The sequence below is a fragment of the Periplaneta americana genome, chromosome 9 (assembly GCF_040183065.1).
Source record: "Periplaneta americana isolate PAMFEO1 chromosome 9, P.americana_PAMFEO1_priV1, whole genome shotgun sequence".
In the NCBI taxonomy this organism is placed as follows: domain Eukaryota; kingdom Metazoa; phylum Arthropoda; class Insecta; order Blattodea; family Blattidae; genus Periplaneta; species Periplaneta americana.
The window spans coordinates 90,037,070-90,056,882 of record NC_091125.1 but is presented as its reverse complement, the minus strand read 5'-3'; the positions used below and the strand labels follow the sequence as shown (position 1 = coordinate 90,056,882).

The following is a 19,813-nucleotide window of genomic DNA, read 5'->3' as shown; positions in this document are numbered from 1 at the left end:
GTTCTCTTTGTATTCCCCTTGTTATCATTATATTCCCATTGTTCTCATTATATTAACCCCTGTTCTCTTTGTATTCTCCTTGTTCTCATTATATTCCCCTTGTTCTCTTTGTATTCTCCTTGTTCTCATTATATTCCCCTTGTTCTCTTTGTATTCTCCTTGTTCTCATTATATTCTCCTTGTTCTCTTTGTATTCTCCTTGTTCTCATTATATTCCCCTTGTTCTCTTTGTATTCTCCTTGTTCTCACTATATTCCCCTTGTTCTCTTTGTATTTACCTTGTTCTCTTTGTATTCTCCTTGTTCTCATTAAATTCCCCTTGTTCTCTTTGTATTCTCCTTGTTCTCATTATATTCCCCTTGTTCTCTTTGTTTTCTCCTTGTTCTCATTATATTCCCCTTGTTCTCTTTGTATTTACATTGTTCTCTTTGTATTCCTCTGGTTCTCATTGTATTCATGTTTGTCCTTCTTGTATTTCCCCTTTTCTCCTTGTATTCTCCTTGTTTTCTTTGCCGTTCCCTTTTCATTCTTGTATTCCCCTTGTTCTCATTATATTCCCTTTGTTCTCCTTGTTTTCTTGCATTTCCCTATTCCTCTTGTATTCCCCTTCTTCTCAATGTATTCCCCTTCCTCTCCTTACATTCCCCTTGTTCTCTTTGATATTGCCCTTCTCATTACATTTCTGTTAGTTCTTGTATTTTCCTTGTTCTCCCTATTCTTCTTGTTCTCCTTGTCGTCTCCTTGTTATTCTTGTATTCCCCTTGTTCTCTTTGATATTGCCCTCCTCATTAGATTTCTGTTTCTTCTTTTTGTATTCTCCTTGTTCTTCTTGTTGTCCTCGTCGTCCTCTTGTTATTCTTTTATCCCCTTATTCTCCTTATATTCCCCTTGTTCTCCTTATATTCCCCTTGTATTCCTCTATTCTCCCTGTCGTCCCCTTGTTCATCTTGTCCCAACAAGATACTGCTCTTCTGCGTACAACAAACTGTGCTGTGGAACAAGTCCAAGTATTTATATATCGCGTACTGGCAGAATCGGAAGAACTCTCCTTCCCGGGAAAATGTTGTACTACGTCACAGCCGTGGCGAAAATGTAATCGTGCGCCGAGCCACTGTGTAATCTGCAACGTGCATATGGAGGGAGGCGGACACCCGAAGGGGAAGTGAAGCAACTGACTTATTAACGGATTTTCATTTTCCTTACGTCAAGCACTTAAATGTAATTTTATACAGTACAAGGCTACAAACTAATGTTTAGTACGTGTAGCGAAGAAAGAAATGAACAATAAATGAACAATATCACAACCTAAAATTAACTGTCTTGAATGTCTCTGCGACAAAGTTTCAAAATCAGGAATTATGTCACTTACTGCCAGTCGTAGTTGATCACGAAGGTATTTGTCTGTCAGTCGTGATCTAAATTTGGTTTTTACTATTTTAATTGTTGAAAATAATTTTTCACAAACGTAAGTTGTAGCGAACATGGCTTCAACATAGCAAGCGAAAGAACGAAGCTTCCGATATTTATTTTTTGGCAAAGATTTGAAAGTTCAACATTTGTCAAGTCCTTACATCTAGCTTTCATTTGACATTACATAGTAAATCAGTGAGTTCAAATTGAAGAGCTAACCGCATTATTCGTACATCTGCTGAAAAAGGGTCGACGTACAGAGATGATGATGATGATGATTATTATTATTATTATTATTATTATTATTATTATTATTATTATTATTATAACAACAATAACACTTAACCTTTTAATGTTTCATCAGTAACATGTAGTATAATGCCGTTTTATGTTATACAACCGTTTTCCTCGTAATACTTGTGAACAAATCATACATTTAATATTCTCATTATAGTGACAGCAAAAAATGTGTCCTCCCATCCTACTTGGAACTTTAGTACATGGTTTCGAGAGAGACATATGCCACTCGTAGGTCAGAGACAAATACAAATGGAACGGAGTTTGACTCCAATGAGTGAGAGGGTGGGGGTTGGTGGAGGTTAGAAGCAAGCGAAATGCACAGCTATCACTGCGAGCCACAATGTCTCGCGAGTCACGTTCTCGCCACGGCTGTAGAACTACGACCATCCGGCCATCTTCTCGTCCAGCATGCGAGCGCATGGCCAGTAACGAGATTCGCCCAAGGGATCGCAGCAGTGTGGTGCAGCAGCACATGGCGGTGCAAAATCATGCGGCTATGAGTCAACTTCTCGCACCCTAATAAAAAGATACAAGTCTATTTCTTCCAACAACTGAAAGCTGCTATTACTCTTCTTAGTGTGCATACGTAATGTAATATCTCATTTCTCTATTTTCCAGTTGGTCGGGCCAAATTTCAGTGTCAAAGGGAAAGTAACTACTCTACATACATTACATACATGGTGGGAAATGGATCTGGTCGCTTCTGTGAAGACGAAGTGAGAGTAAGTGCAAATATGTAGAACATGAGAAAAGCATAGCTAACTCTACACTATGAAATCAGCACATGTTTACAATCAATATTTAGCTTTTTTTTTAATTACAGAAGACAATCTTCATACGTGTAGCTATTTTCCAAGTCACACAGTAAGTTTTGAAGCTACAGTGATTAGAATATATTACTCACATGCATAATAAGTTAATGGCATCCCCTTAAGAGCTCTTAAGACTCATAAATGATACATATGGAGGTAGAACTGAACCCCTGGCATGATATGGTGTGGTGGGCACCATGTTCTGAACGTCTGTTACCCCTTAAAATACTTAGGACAGTGGACTTGCCTTGGACCGGATGGATTGTCTGCGCAGACTAGAATAAAGACTGGTTCACAATAAACCGGGAGCGGAAACGACAACAAGAACGAGAACGGAAATAATGTTAAAATAAATGTATTTAAATGTGAGCATTTACAATATTTAATTGTGAATGATCGCATTTAAATACATTTATTTTAACAATATTTCCATTCTCGTTCTCGTTGTCGTTTCAGTTCCCGGTTTATTGTGAACCAGCATTAACTGTCTACGTGTTCAATTCATTGTATTAACAGAGTGAAAACATTCGCTGTGTGAACATGCCACCAGAACAAAAAATATATAAGGCAAATTATTGCACAGCCAAACACGCTAGGTAATTGCGAACGTACTCCAACCCATGAAAAGAGCAGCTACTCCAGGGACATCGATCAAGTCAGTTATGAAAACAGTAGCGAAAACAAATGGTGTTTCGTATATTTCGGTCAGCCGTACTAAAGATCAGATTCAGAAGATTGAGTCAGATGGGTCTTGTCATTTTCAACACTGCACAAAGGCCTACAAGGGCGTGGAAGACCACTTTAGACAAGTCTAAGAAGCATGTGTCCAGCGTACAGCAAATTATTTTCATTTATTAACAGGAAAATATAGGCAGATGCAAAAAGACTGCATATCAAATTATAATTTTCGATTACTTTCGAAGGAAATATAAACACGCTCCGGAAAATTCTCCACAGTCTAAGAATGGGTGGAAAAACACAAATTGACACAGGAAACTTGAAAGAACGTAATATCAAGGCTGAAATAATTTACTTTTTACGCAGTAATATAAGAGTGAGTCGCCTCTAATAATATACATGGACAATAATTATCTTCCACGTCACATACATCATCATACGGCTCTCTGCATGGCCTAACTGTTCCCGTTTTCAAAGGGAACAGAATTAATTATCCATCATGCTGGGAGAAAGCATGAGTTTGTGTCAAATGCCTATATCCGACTAGTGGAATAATGATATTCTCGTTAGTAAAAATACATTAAGTTAGCTTAGGAATATAGCTGTGATGTGTTATGTACTGTGTCAAAATAGACAATGTTCTGTAAGTATTGCTTCAATACATAACTTTAAGGTAAGACCAAATGATTTTTGGGTACATCTGTAGCGATAGTATTTCCAAAACAGCCGGTCACGTCACAGTCACGTGATTCCCTCCCCTCATTTTTTTACCCTACGCGCCGATCTGTGCTCAGAAATATTTGCTTGCCTGTAGGTTACGTAAATCACTATGTTTTTCTATCAGCCAAACGTGAAGTCTACATGCCACCAGATCCAACAGATGATGAGACTATGTTCGTAGGCGGCATTAGCTCTGGGATTAATTTTGATAAATATGACAACATTTAAGTTAGGGTAATTGGTGACAACGTTCCTAGTCCTGTAGATACATTTCAATGTGCAGGTCTCCATTCATTTGTCCTAAGTAATGTGAAGAAATCCGGATACATGAAACCTACGCCAGTTCAGAAACACGCCCTTCCAATCATCATGAATGACTACGATCATCATGGCTGCTGAGCACCTGTACCTTTATGAAGATGAAGTTTATAGAAGGGTAATATCGAATTTCATATGGTGTTGGAAAATTCCGAACTTGTTAGTAGCGATGAAAATTCAGATGTTAAAGAAGGAGAAAGAATGAAAAAGGGACATATACGTATGCCATGACATCCCACAGGAGTAGAAGAAGTCATCCCAGAACGAAAGGTTAAGTTCATCTAGCAGATAGGTCGTTGATGTCTGGTGACATTGTTAGATGTATAATGAAAGGAAAGAACAGACAACGAGGTTATTTATAGATATAAGAGTGACAGCCAGTTGCTGGAAAAAAAAGTGTTCACAGAATGTTAAAAAAAACACGACGGAAACACAAATGAAGTTTAATGTCGTTACGATGACAATAAAAATGACATAAATTGACAGGACACAGCCAGAAAACTTAATTTTTATAAATTATTAGTGAAAGAAGATTCTAAAGCAAAATAAAACTGCGGAAACTATATGCGAAGAATATTTTAAATATAAATAACGGAAAACTTAAAAAAGAAGTAATGGCATACGAATGAAAGTGAAAACGAAATATTGGGAGGTCGGTTAACCGAGATTACCCTCCTCTAAACAGGGCACGGGGGGTGTGCACTTGTCTTATTTATTTTAATCCCTGATTTCCTAAACGATAGCCTTGCGATCCTGAACTTTGAAGTCATAAGTGTAAAAAAAATTTCAGTCACCCTTCATATTAGTTCGAGACATAAAGTCGAATCTCGATAAATCGAAACTTGATAAATAGAAACACTCGCTAAGTCGAAGTTTTAGTCTGTGTCCTTCGCTACACAACAAAACCTTGCCAATTCGAAAAAAGAATAAATAAATAAATCGCATTTTTAGGAAAATTTCCAGGTGATATTGTGAAAATTTAATCTCTATAATTGGCATGCAAACATCCGTCCCTCTACAAATCGAATTTTCTCATGAAAACCTCTCTAAAACGAATTTAAGATAGACCGACCCTCTATAAATCGAATCTGCTCAGTCCTCTACTGTACACTTCGTCAAGGTCCCTTCCCTTCCACTCGTTTTGTTTTTACGTACTGGCCTTGAGTGAATAAAGTAGAACTGACTGTTACTGTTAAAATCAGGTTATTACCAGTCCTGTCATTGAGGCTATACAGAGCATATATCGTATGAGAACCTACAATTTTTTCATGAATCTCTTGGGGAAGAGAAAATTTTGTCCATACAGAGCTGTACGGCGTGTGGATGCCTAATTTTTTATACAGAGGTCTATATTTTGTACATGGAAATCAGTACTGATTTTAGACCATCTATTGCTGTTCTTAATATAATATCTTCTTTGATGTTCATAAACACAAAAGGTCACCTATACAGCGCTGGAATCCTGAAACGTAATTATAGAAAATAACGGTTGAAAAAACACGAAGTGCTGCAGATACATGCTCCAAGATTCATCAAGACAAGCGCGCAACTACTGTGAGAGCTTCATAGGATATTCTTTAAATCTTGCTTTACAATTGACAGGTAAATTAAAACAATTTCTTTACTACTTCTTTAATATGAAACGAACCATTAAATGACAATTGAAGGGATAGAGAGAAAACAAAATATATTTCAAGGGGAAAAAATAAGAGCTTAGCTGTTTGGTCAAGCAAATAATCATCATGACAGCACTGGTTGTTACTGAAGATTAAGTCTGGTTCAAGTTCGTAACTGATATCGATTCAAAACGGAAATACAAATCATTGCAGAAAAGTGGAAAGTGATTGACTAACATAAGTGAAGGAGTGAAGAACATCGCGACCGGATTTGGTAATCCAACCAGCACACTTTCAACAATCCTATAAAATGAAGCTCGCATTATGGAGCTACATCTATTGAAACAAATCGGAAAAGAAAAAGAGATGTTGAATTTTCCGACATTGAAGAATATTTGGTGAAATGGTTTCAGCATTTTGTTTACTTGGGTATTTAAAGAAGCTGTATCAACTGCTAGGTTATTTAGCGTCGATGGGATTGGTGATAGCGAGATGATATTTGACAAGATGAGGTCGAGGATGGGTCATAGATTACCTGATATTTGCCTTATAGTTGAGGAAAACCTCGGAAAAATCCAATCAGGTAATCAGCTCAAGCAGGGATAGAACCCGCGCCATAACACAACTCTGGATCACAGGCAAGTGTCTTAGCCGACTGAACTACGCCGGTGACCGTTTCATCATTGTGGAAACAACAATGTATACATAGTTGGTTCGATATTTAAGGAAAAGAATATTTGTGCGAGATCATGCGTATTTGCTTGGTTTCCGCACAAAACCAATCCGCGGAAAGTCTAAAATTCCTCATTCAGTATTCCCAACCTAACACACACAACAATTTCCCTCTTCTTACCGCTTAAGTGGCATATTGATTTTACTGCTTTAGGCTTTTAACATATTATTTTTAGAGACTTCAATATAGTAATAATTATAAATTGGAAACTTACCACTGCAATTTCACCTAAATTGCACTGTTAATTATTGTTTTTAAATATTTGCAAAAATTAAGTAAACTCTACAACTCCTCTAAAGTTACTGCATTCGTGATGCAAGTAACATTAAGGAAGCAGTGAAAAAATCAACAAGATTCCAGACTCATCATAGACTGGGGAAAAAAAAAGACAGACGTATATCACGGCCTGCTGGAGTATAGTAAACACAGAAAACATTCTAAAGCAACAATGTTGAAGATAGATATTTTTGTTTTGCAAATTTGCCGTCATTGAACAGAAACCAAGATGGAGACTTCATTGCAACTAATTAGAAATTCCTCTTTCAAGTATGTAATAAACGATCTTCGTACAAAATAATGTACGATACACGAGCGGTATGTTTTCTTTCAATTCTCGGAAATTAAAAAAGCTCAACTACGTTTCGCTTTTTCAAACTTTTCCACGAACATGAAAACTTCAACATACCGCTCTTGTAACGCATATTACTATTGCAAAATTATTGGGTCATAATAACTTCAGAGCTAGTACTGAATGGTTGGGGAAGAAAAAAATCGTTTTTGGAAAAGTTTTGTGTGGTGAAAGAATCTTCCGTTTCAGCTAAGCAGGCAAGAATAGCTGTTACCACGCTGCGATCTTATTCTGAAGCATCTAGCTGTGTTGCAGGCCATTGTAACAGTCGGAAACGAAATTGATATCTACTCAAACGCTTAAGAGTATGAAGCAAACTAAAATTACAGACCATTATAATCAAAATTGTTCCTTAAAAGCATTGTTAGACATCTGAAGTAAATTAAAATTGGACCTCGGTTATTCGAAACCTCGATAAATCGAAATATTTTTCCGTTGTCATGGAATTCGATTTATCGAGGTTCGACTATTATTATTAATACAGTATGTGTATGCAGTTCGCAGGTCTCACGGTGGAGCACCAGCAGATGGTACTCCTTGATGAAGAAGACGAGGACCTGCAGTTGTACGAGTCGGACGGCACGATTGGCCTGGGCTTTAATGCTGATTCCCTATTGGTTCCATTCTTGTCAGAAATCTACACATTCGTTCCTATCAGAGTGACGTACGCGCCCACACCTTTCATCCAGAATATTAGGCTGCAGGGCCTTGTGACACCTACCGTCTTTGCGTTCCACTTCACAAGGTAAGGCTCACGAGAAGACTGCAGAACGACCCTTGAAAGACTTGACTTGACGCAGTGGTATCAATAACTTCGAACGTGAATACGTCCAGTACTAGGATGCCATTTCAGAAAAACAACCGACACATTTTCAGGCGAGTTTTGTGGCGTTTATAATTTCTAAACTACATGATACATTCCAATTAAGTAAACGTAGATCGACAGACGAAATACCAATGTATCCAACGTTATCCTGAGTTGAAGAGGGTGACGGCAGCTCAGGATATGCGGGAGGGAAGAAGTTACACGAATCAGTAGGTCGCGCTGCAACCGAGTCAAGAATGCGAAGCGATAGAAAATTCACAGTGGTGTCAAACTATTCGTAAGGACCCAGGCTACAATTACAATTTAGCAACAATCTGCAGTGGATAAGTTAAATTTGAAAAATTCGCTAGCAGTGGCGGTTCCTCAGGGGAGGGAAGGGAGGAACCTCTTCCTCACATTTTTCTTCTTCTGAAAGTAAGTAAGAAATAAAATATGTGCCTTAAAATTCGGGGAAGATTCGATAATTTTTAAGTTCACAGCTATAAGTAAACCTTGGTTGATCGAGTTTTAAAGGACGCGCGCTCATGTGCTGTAGAAAACTGTGAGAGGGATGCGAGATTGTTTGTGTGGAGGAAAGCCAATCCCTTCCTCCTTTACTGCAGTTAACACAGACAACAGCGCACTAGCGGCCGGAGAAAGAAGCAGAGTTTTAAAGCAAGTAAATGAACGGATAGGGAGGAGATCCTCCTCTGAATCAACGCATGGGCGGGAAATAGAAACCGACTAGTCATGCAGCAAGCTCGCGACCGCTGCCATCTAACGATGCTGTATTCAGCCAGACTAACACATTTTGGAGGAGGCACAATAAAAACAGTTTTAACGCAAAATTATAAGACACCATATAATACTATTCATGATTTGAAACTTTCGAGGATATTTGAAAGTTAAAGTCGGGTTTGTATAAAACAAAGAGGAAGTAGTTCTACGTTAGTTTCGTAGATCATTTTGGCCACTGAAATTCACTTCCATTCATTGTCTACTAAACAGGACAACATCCAAGTTGTCAGTTTTGTACAAATATATTTGAAATTGAAAGTACTCCAAACTACATTATTTTTAACATAAAAAATTAATCGGCCAAGGGCAGCTTTGAAAAATAATGGTAGTATGACTTTACAAGAACTGACATTCTTCAAAAGCATGTGATATTGAACATGTAAAATGTACATGTGGCAACACAGACCACGTGGGAGGGTGCAGTGTTCTCGCTTTCCTAACAGATTATTTTTCATTCCCACTTCCGTAAAACGGTTCTGGTTACGTGTTAGTAGCTGGTCTCTTCCAACACGTGTGATGCTGTAGTGTACGCGAAAATGCTGCGAGGTTTGAATTTCCTTGTAACGGTTAATTTATGCAATCACTCAATAATGAATGGAAGTGAAAATGTATTATATTTTGGACAATTATTTAGGAAACTCAGTTTACAAGAACAGATTATTGCTAAACAATAGGGAAGCCAACCCGAACGCTATCTGGTCTTACATGTATGCATGTAGGCTAATTTGTAGCATGTTTCATTCAAGAAGGTGTCATTTTGTGCATTTAACTTCTTTCCTCCACTTAAGAAATATGCGGGAGCCGCCACTGTTCGCTAGTGAATTTGAGTGAACAGAGAAAATTAAATGTCGAGGCATATGCAGTGCAAATGGAAGTGGGTGTATAAGCAACGGGTAGCAAACGATTGAGCACGATGGTTGCTATAGCAACCGACATGTTTACTCTCAATGCACACAAGACGGCTACTCCCCAGAGTCCCAGCACAGCGAAGATATACCAGGTTTCCTGGGTATCTAGAAAGAAGAGATGTTGATTTTCACCGTTGACACTTCAACCTTAATAGCAATTCTATCAGCGACGTATTCACGCATAAAACTTGCGGCTGTCCCACCGATACAGCATAAACCCATTATTTTTATTTTGTATTTTTTTTACAAGAGAGACTGAACATTTTTGGAAAGTACGACAACATTCTTTCATTCAAAGTGTTCTGCCCAAGGGCAGGTCTTTCTCTGTAAACCCAGCATTCTCCAGTCTTTCCTATTTTCTGCTTTTCTCTTAGTCTCTGCATATGATCCATGTATCTTAATGCCGTCTATTGTCTGATATCTTCTTCTGCCCCGAACTCTTCTCCCGTTTACAATCATTTCCAGTGCATCCTTCAGAAGGCAGTTTTCTTCTCAACCAGCGACTCAACCAATATCTTTTCCTCTTCCCGATCAGTTTCAGCATCATTCTTTCTTCACCCACTTTTCCCAACACAGCTTCGTTTCTTATTATGTCTGTCCACTTCACACGCTCCATCCTTCTCCATATCCATATTTAAAATATTTCTAGTCGCTTGTCTTCACTTCGCCGTAATGTTCATGTTTCTGCCCCATACAATGCTACACTCCACACAAAGCATTTCACTGGTCTCTTCCTTACAATTGACTTTAATTCAATGCCCAAGTAATAATAAGTAAAAATGTTTAACATTTGAAATCGAAATACATGGTCTATAAAACTTCTATATTATTACCTTTGTATCTTTCAGAGATGGAGGAGAGTTCACGCTCGGGGGTTCGGACCCAGCCCACTACCAGGGGAATCTCGCTTATGCAGACGTTATTCCATTCCAGACATCCTGGAGCGTTCGACTTGAAGGGTCAGTTGGGAAAAATTATAGAGCCTTTCATCAAATAATATACATTATTAATATATAATCTATAAAAGGTAAAAAAAAAGGTAAAGGTATCCCCGTAACATGCCATGAAAGCACTTGGGGGGCATGGAGGTAGAGCCCCATGCTTTCCATGACCTCGGCACTAGAATGAGGTGGTGTGGTCGGCACCACGCTCTGACCGCCTTTTACCCCCGGGAAAGACCCGGTACTCAATTTTATAGGAGGCTGAGTGAACCTCGGGGCCGTTCTGAAAGTTTGGCAACGAGAAAAAAATCCTGTCATCACCTGGGATCGAACCCCGGACCTTCCAGTCCGTAGCCAGCTGCTCTACCAACTGAGCTACCCGGATATAATCTATACTAATAATAAATCTGTAGCCGAAATTTTTCTGGTAATTTTCGATTTTCCAAAAATAATTGGTCCTAACATATATAATTACCACCCTGAAACCGAAAATCGCATTTTTGAAATTTTTGTTTGTATGTCTGTCTGTATGTTTGTTACCTTTTCACGCGATAATGGCTGAACCGATTTATATGAAAATTGGAATATAAATTAAGTTCGTTGTAACTTAGATTTTAGGCTATATGGCATTCAAAATAATTTATTTAAAAGGGGGGTTATAAGGGGACCTGAATTAAATAAATCGAAATATCTCGCTTATTATTGATTTTTGTGCAAAATGTTACATAACAAATGTTTCTTTAAAAATGATTTTCGATAAATTTTATTCTTTACAAAATTTTGATAGGACTGATATTTAATGAGATAAATGAGTTTTAAAATTAAAATAACGCCATCTAAGACGGTACAATGAATTAAAAACAAATGACTTCGTCTATAAGGGGCCTTGGACAACAACAATCGAAACAGGGGCCTTGGACATCAACAATCGAAAGCTATTAAACATAGCCTACAGAGAATGTTTCTGTGTTTGTATGAAGTAATATCAGAAGCTAAATTAACCGATTTGTGTAATTAATTATTATTTCACCATTGGAAAGTGTAGTTTCTCTAGATGGACATAATGCTATAATGTTATTACAGTAACGTCTGAGTAAATCGAGGACAGGTAAGATTAAAATAGCTTCTTATGCACAGAAAATTTGATAGGCTATTTTGTACATTCGTTTTCTGTATTTCTTAAAATAATATTTATGTACACTCATTTTAATCTCAGAGAATTAACGAACAACGAGAGTGTATTGATTTATGACGCAGTAATAGTACGTTAGCTTAACAATCCATTATTTTATAATTCAAATTTTAACTATGCTCAATTGAATCGTGTTAAAATACATAAAATATATATGCAATAAATGCAATGCAAAAAAATTGGGTAATGAGAGAAGCAGATTATCTTGCGCTGGAGCAAACGTCCTATTTTAATTATGTATTTATTTCTAACAGGTGCAGGGGAGCACACGGGTACGGCTAGTAATATATCTAGTGGGTCAGCTGAGAAAAATCGACAGGTAGCATAACTTTACAATGCTGCATATCTATGTAGAATTATTATAACAATGTGCAATCACTAGCTTTGCTATGATGCATAACCAACAGCCTATGTCAATGAGTTTTTCTCCAGTTAGAACGTGATTTACAAGCCTTCTTTCTTATTTAAAATGAGCTAGTTTCATAGTTTTTTTACTAAATTCTGGATTGTTGAATCAGATGGTTGTTCAAAGCCAGGATATTTCCGAAGCAATATAGCACGTTATTATTTTTTTTTTCAATTTCTTCGTGATATGTGTATCATAAACGAAGATTCATTGTTCTAAGGTGTACGGAATTGCCACGAACTAAACTGAAATACATTGAAAGTAAGTCAGTTGTATACTAATGCTCTAACTTCAGCCTCTGTTATCTGCTCATATTATGCAATATAAATCCTTTCTACGCTCAATCCAGAGGAAATGTACACGCTATTCCTCGACAGTTTAGCTTCGATCTACAACATTAAAGGGTCGACGGCATTTTCAAGTGTGACTTTTACCTGGTAATTTTGGGACGTATTGAAATTTGTGTGGATTCATCAAAGACATTACGTATTTAAAGTGAGTTCTTTATACTACGCATTTATAAAAATTCCTTTTCAGCTTCTTAAACTAAAACCACTTGCATTAAAGCAACATAATATCCCTTTGTCTTACAGATTCCACATCGGATCCATCGACGCGGGCAACTGCGGCAATAAGCACTGCTCTGTTGTGATAGATTCGGGCTCGGCCTTCATCTCAGTGCCGGACTCTTTCGACAACACCGTATTTCTCACTCTCAACTCGATGGTGAGACCAGTATAACTTTTAGAGGCAACGTAATTCACAAGATCTCTTTCGCATATAATTCATTACTTATATTTTAAACTCATTTGAAGAGCTATTATGTTAGTTTATTACTTTCTGAACGCGGTCTAAAACTATATGAAGCAAATACAACTTAGATCTGCGAAAGAGTGGGGTAATCACACGCAAGTAACTTCCTATTGTTATAAATTCCTGCTGCTATGGATTGTGAGTGCTTGAATCATGGTGCATAAATTTAGTACAAAACAAAGAGTTTTCATTCGTTGCGGCTTATAAAAACGAATCACATAAGTTAACTCAGTGTCATGGAGCAATTCGAAACGTTTTCTTGGGGGTTGATCCGTCAAAGACGTATAGTTCATACAAATTCAAAATAAATTGTAGAAATGGTATTGGATGAGAAAACATCGAAGATATTACGTTTTAATAGAGGGAAAACTTGACCATATCTGTGCTGGGTTACAACGTTCTTCACGAAAGTTTCTAAGTTAGCGCAGTAAGCAGGAGTCAGCTATGGTTCAGCACACAAAGCAACAAAATTATTAAAATTTCATTCATACGAAACTATAGAAGTGCAAGCTTTAGAGGACAGGGACCTAAAGAGGAAAGTTCAGTTTTTCACCTCGTTTCTTCAGCAATGTAATTAGTATATTTTTCTCAGTGACGAGACGTGCTTCCACGTGCATGGCGTAGTGAACAGTCAAAATAATTGGCATTGGTCGACACAAAATCCAAAAATTATACATCAAAGTCCGCTACAAGATACTAAGGTCGGAGTATGACTATAATAATTGGCCCTCTTTCTTCCCCTTTCGAAACAATTAATGCTGTCCCGTATGTATCCGTATTTTGGAACAGTATTTTGCTGAGTTGACTGAAGAAGAACGAATACATGCTGTGTTTTAGGGGAATAGAATGGAATGGAATTGAATGGAATTTAACTGAGGGGGGCATGGATGGCCCAGCACTGCGACCTATGGAGATCTATTGCACTAACCCTCGATATAGAATGAGTTGCATGCCACAGATCCCCTATGCGCACCGCCCTAACCACATGACTCCCTTAACGACCGGTCCCTACAGCCGGCAGAATCCATATACCATTCCTGCGTCGCCAAATTCCCACAAGACAGGGGGGTCTTGGTCCGAGGCGAAACTCCTCCCCCGAGTAGGTCCCCCTCGAGTGCCATTGCAGAAGCCATAAAATATCGCTGAACTACCTTCCACGGAGGCCGGTCGAGAGAGTCAACAGCTTCGGGAGGCCGCCGGTAGAGTGATCTGAAAAACCAGAAACGGGATGATGAGGAAAGGATGAGGAGGGAGGAAAGGAAGTGGCGAAGATGAGTGGGGTTCCAATCGCCTGATAAAGTTACCGAAACAAAGTTACAGCTGATACAGCTCGGACTTCATTGCGTGACAAATTAATCAATGCAGGGTTGTGGCTCGCTCGATTCCCGGATCTAAAATCCTGCGATTTTTATTTGTGAAATGTTGGGCACGTTCACAATTATCATTTGCAAAATAATGGTACTAAGTTGGTCATGTTCATTCATCCGATTTATCTCGATGCACAAGAATGTGTGTGCGTGGCGACAGTCCGCGCAGGGACTGGAGTGTCGGCAGGCGAGCGGTGTGTGCCTGCGGTCACGGCGCCACTAAAAGCGATCCCGGGTAAAATGACGGCTCTGAAGTTTCTTAGGACGATGTGAATGATGTATCACATAAAATGAGAAACATTTCCAGCAGCTACCGTGAGATGGGTGAGTACCCCTACTGAGTATTAATATAACACAATAAATGAAGCGCCGTGAGTTTGCGGATGCAAGCAGAAGTGTAGAGGGGGATCTGCCATTGATCGGCAGACAGAAACACCGGGAACGTCCACTGGGACTCACTCCATCACATTATTATAATTCATTACACCGGGTGTAAGTTAAATAAAATAGCCTTGCAGATTTCCAGAGCTAATAGCTCATGTTGTGTGTAACAAAAAACTATAATATCATATTGGTGGAAAGTTCGTTTTTTTTTTTTTTTTCAGAAAAAAAATGTTTTTCCCAAATGTTTAACAATCTCTTATTCGGTAACTATTTCAAGTAGGATCGTGATTTTTGTCCATATTTATAGAAAATCTAATAAAGAATAATTTATCCCTCTGGCGTATTTCAATAACGTGCACGGTTTTCGTGTAAATTTAATTTTAAAAACCCTAAATTCAAATCATTGCACCAAGCGAACGCTGGCGACGTCTTGACAGCTTGGCAGTTTACGTACGGAGACTCACCGAGTTCGTTGCCCTCTTACATCTGTATACGAGTAGAATGTTTCAGCGACAATGTGCCGGACTGCTGAAACTTCAAATTTAATTTTCCAATTAACCATGCACTTAATCACAAAACGTAATATAGGTTTTCTATTCATTTACGTGTATCCTATCGTCCTTTTCAATCTGCAAGGTTATTTCACTTCCACCCTGTATGTATCAATATCAGCAAGGAGAACAGAGATATTGTGATTATTTATCTCTCCTAGCATCTCGTCTTCCAAGTATTTCTTTACCTTAGATTCAACTGTTCTTAAACCCGAAGTTTCTTAACATACAAATAATAATTATTATTTACATGGAAGACTGCTGTTTCAAGGGATCTTTGAATTGCTTATAGTAGATGTTCGTTGAAATTTATGGTATACAGCCTGGAATTTGCGCTCCCTCATTGTTCTCTCTCATAAAAGAAGCCGGATTGATACTTTTATGATTTACTAAGAATAAATAAACTGAACTTCTTTGTCATTCTGCTTTATTTCAAGGTGCCTCACTTGGGAATTGGGACTTTCGGCAAAAGTAATTCGACTGGCGTGAGATTCTACGTAAGTGCAAATTCAATATGAAGGTATAACATATTATTCTGTACACTTAGGAATGAACATAGAACACCTCTATGTAGATATCTATACTAGGTATTTTTTGGGCCAAAGGTTTCAATTCAATTATGTCCCTTTTTTGCAGGTACGAGAGAATGAAATACGCTTTTTAAAACCCATTCATATTTCTATAGCAGGCAGCAATTTTACGCTACAGCCCGAAGACTACACAGTAAGTATTAGAAATATCAATAATTCTGTGAATATACTACGTATACTTACAATTAAATTAGGGAAAAGACCTTGGGGAGGCCGAGACGTAGATGGGAAGATAATATTAAAATGGATTTGAGGGAGGTGGGATATGATGGTAGAGAATGGATTAATCTTGCTCAGGATAGGGACCAATGGCGGGCAATGAACCTCCGGGTTCCTTAAAAGCCAGTAAGTAATAATAATAATAATAATAATAATAATAATAATAATAATAATAATAATAACAACAGTTAAATCAATGGTCGTCAGAAATCGCTGAAATGGGTAGAGTGCATGGAGGGTAAGGAAATATGCTCGTCGTGCACAAGGGATAGAGAGAGAGCATACCCGCAAGCAGTCACGAATGCACGCTAGGGCAGTGTCTTGTCCGCTGGTAAGAGACGCTAGCCCGAGGGTGCAGTGTTCTGACGACCGCTGAGTTAAATATTTCCTCCGATACGACTCAGAAGATAGTGCGTGCGGTTCCCAACCACACGGTCTGCAATTGAATTCCCGACGTAGCATCTTTACTCCACGGTACTGGAAGTTAGTCCTTTGCCTTGTACTTGTCCTTTGGGTCTTCACGATGGTTCTTTATTGTTCTTGCTACAGAACAGAGAAATCCATCTTGTGAGAGAGTTTAGTGTGTGTTCAAAGAAAGCCCACAACATCTAGATGATGCTGTAGTGCCTCCAATGAAAGAAGGAAATAGTGAAACGTTAATATATAAGGGAAAACTGAATAAAAAGAGGATCTGGTGATTCTATTGAAAGTCAAATGTTGACAACAAGAGTCGTAACACCTCGGCCGAATACAATTATTATTATAACGCATTCACCTTGCTTGGTTTTGTCTCTAAAAATATTGTTAGCCCTTTCACTTCTTATTCTCCTTTCATTTCATTCACATCTCCTTCAATATTTATTTTAATTCTTTCAACTCACATACATTAATTCACTCAACAATAAAATTCTCTTCATTCATTTTTTTCTCTCCTCTCCATTGTATCATTTTCTCTTCTCATTATTCTATTTTATCCTCTTCATTCTTGCATTTTCTATTCTATTTTCACCTATTACTCCCTCTTATCTTATTTAATTCTTTATTTATTTCTTTACTTATGTCTTTATTTATTTCTTTACTTATTTCTTTACTTATTTCTTTATTTATTTCTTTACTTATTTCTTTATTTATTTCTTTATTTATTTATTTCTTTACTTATTTCTTCATTTATTTCTTTACTTACTTCTTTATTTCTTTATCTATTTCTTTACTTATTTCTTTACTTATTTCTTTAATTATATATTTATTTCTTTATTTATTTATTCACTTATTCACTTACTTACTCACTTACTCACTCACTTATCCACTTACTCACTTACTCAATTATTTATTCATTCATTCATTTATTTATTTATTTACTTATTTATTTACTTGCTTACTTAATCTGACAGGATTAAGGTCATAAGGCCTTCTCTTCCATCCTACCAGATAACACATATACGAGTAAATACGAAAAATGAATATAAACGCTGATGAAAACAATACAAATTAAATTGAAGACCTATAGAGGGTCAACAGGGCCAAAAGAACACTATAGAGCTCTCATCGAGCTAATATAAGAAAAAAAAATGATTTTATCTGCTCCACTTTTATCCATTTATTGTCTCTTTTTCTTTATTGTTTCAAATTCTCTTCTATTTTCAATAACCTATTGTATGTTCCCTCTTTTTCTATATTTATTCTCTGACATCATCCTCTTTATCATTTATTATCTTCTCTTTACGTTCATTTATCCTATATTCTTCTTTTTATATTAATTTATCCCCTGTTCTCTTCTCATTCATTTATCCTCTCTTTTTCTCCTTTCATTAAGTTATTTTCTCCTTAAATTTTCTCATCTTTTCGTTTATTGCTTCTCTTCTTTGCTATCATCTATTCTCTCATCTCCACTTTCCTATCATTCATTTTATTTTCTCTTTTCTTTCTTTTATTCTCTATACTCTTCATTCTTGCATTTTCTTTCCTATTCTTTTCACTTACTGTCTGTTCTTTTTCGTTCATTTATTCTGTTCTTCTGCATTCATTCATTTATTCTCTGTTCCTCCGTATTCGTTTATTTATTCTTTTCCTCTTTTCGCTAATTTATTTTCTTTTTCTTTTCTCGTTCATTTATTCCCTTTTCTCCTCTTTTTATTAAATTACTCTCTCCTCTTTTTTATTCATTTATTCTCTTATCTTTTCTTTCATTTATTCGCTCTCCTCCACTTCTCATTCATTTTTATTTGTATACTTATTTATTCTCTATTCCCTTTCATTCGTTTATTCTGCCCTCTCTTTTCATTTGTTTATTCTCTCTTTTCCCTTTTCATTTATTCTCTTCTCTTTTTATTCACTTATTCTCACTTTTTCCTATTCATACTCGTACATGTATTCTCTTATCTTTTTATTCACTTATTCTCACTTTTTCCTATTCATACTCGTACATTTATTCTCTTCTCTTTTTATTCACTTATTCTCACTTTTTCCTATTCATACTCGTACATGTATTCTCTTATCTTTTTATTCACTTATTCTCACTTTTTCCTGTTCATATTCGTACATTTATTCTCTTCTCTTTTTATTAACTTATTCTCACTTTTTCCTATTCATACTCGTACATTTATTCTCTTCTCTTTTTATTCACTTATTCTCACTTTTTCCTATTCATACTCATACATTTATTCTCTTCTCTTTTTATTCACTTATTCTCACTTTTTCCTATTCATACTCGTATATTTATTGTCTTCTCTTTTCGTTCATTTATTCTCTCTTCTCTTTTCATTCATTTCTACTCTATTCTCGTCTTTTCAATGTTTTCTTTTCTCTTTCTTCTTATTCATTTATTTCTTCTTATCCTGTCATCATTTGTACATTATTTATCACTTCTCATTCGTTTGTATTTTAATGTCTTCATATCAACCGTTTTATTCTCCCCTTTCATTAATTTATTCTCTCTTCTTCTGGTTTCTATTCATTTATTCTCTTCTCTTTTCATTCATTTATATTCTATTATCCACTTTTCAATCATTTACACTTCTCTTTTTTCATTTGTAACTTTTCCTCCTTCTTGCACTTCTATCTTACTTCATTTGTCTCTTTCGCTAATGCTTCATTTTCTTTCCATCTTCTTTTATCTACATCCTTTGTTTTTTCCTTTTCTCTGTCAGGTCATTTCTCATTTATAACTTTATTCTAGGTAAGAGTTTTCCACCTCTTTCTCTTTTTCTTGTTTGCTACTTATTCGCACCTCCATCTATCTTATTTCCATCCTTAATTTCTTTCTTCTTTGTAAATGTTTTTATTTTGAATACAATTGCATGTACCTGTTCACTCAAAAGTGACTTCAATTACAACTGCTTTGTTCCAGTCTCCAGCGAATATACCTGACAAAGAAGACCTCTACCAAATCGAAATAGCAATGTACCCGGCGCAGTCCTGGATTCTGGGTAAGACCTTCATGCGTAAGGTGTTCACAGAGTTCGACGTCGACAGGAGCCGAATAGGATTCGCGCCGTCCAAATGACAGCTACCCAATACAGCTTAATGAAATTATGTAGTGCCAATTTTTATAAAATCTTTCTCATCATTTTTCCGTAACTTCCTCATCTCTTTGAAGTAATCGAATAAAATGTTATGCAAACAAGA

General features: G+C 36.8%; 2 protein-coding genes across 3 annotated transcripts in view; one reads left to right on the top strand and one right to left on the bottom strand.

The window, feature by feature from the left end:
• Positions 1–19,797, top strand: part of LOC138706220 (renin-like) — a 28,482-nt gene extending 8,685 nt beyond the window's left edge. For both annotated transcript variants that reach the window (XM_069835261.1, XM_069835259.1), the window contains 7 exons: positions 2,329–2,432; positions 7,713–7,960; positions 10,575–10,685; positions 12,859–12,991; positions 15,818–15,877; positions 16,017–16,103; positions 19,536–19,797. In XM_069835261.1, the coding sequence (XP_069691362.1) occupies positions 2,329–2,432; positions 7,713–7,960; positions 10,575–10,685; positions 12,859–12,991; positions 15,818–15,877; positions 16,017–16,103; positions 19,536–19,691 (899 nt within the window). In that variant the 3' untranslated portion in view covers positions 19,692–19,797. The remainder of the gene's footprint in view (positions 1–2,328; positions 2,433–7,712; positions 7,961–10,574; positions 10,686–12,858; positions 12,992–15,817; positions 15,878–16,016; positions 16,104–19,535) is intronic.
• LOC138706225 (fatty acyl-CoA reductase wat-like) overlaps positions 1–19,813 on the bottom strand; it is a 335,996-nt gene that overhangs the window by 262,474 nt on the left and 53,709 nt on the right. The window lies entirely within an intron of this gene.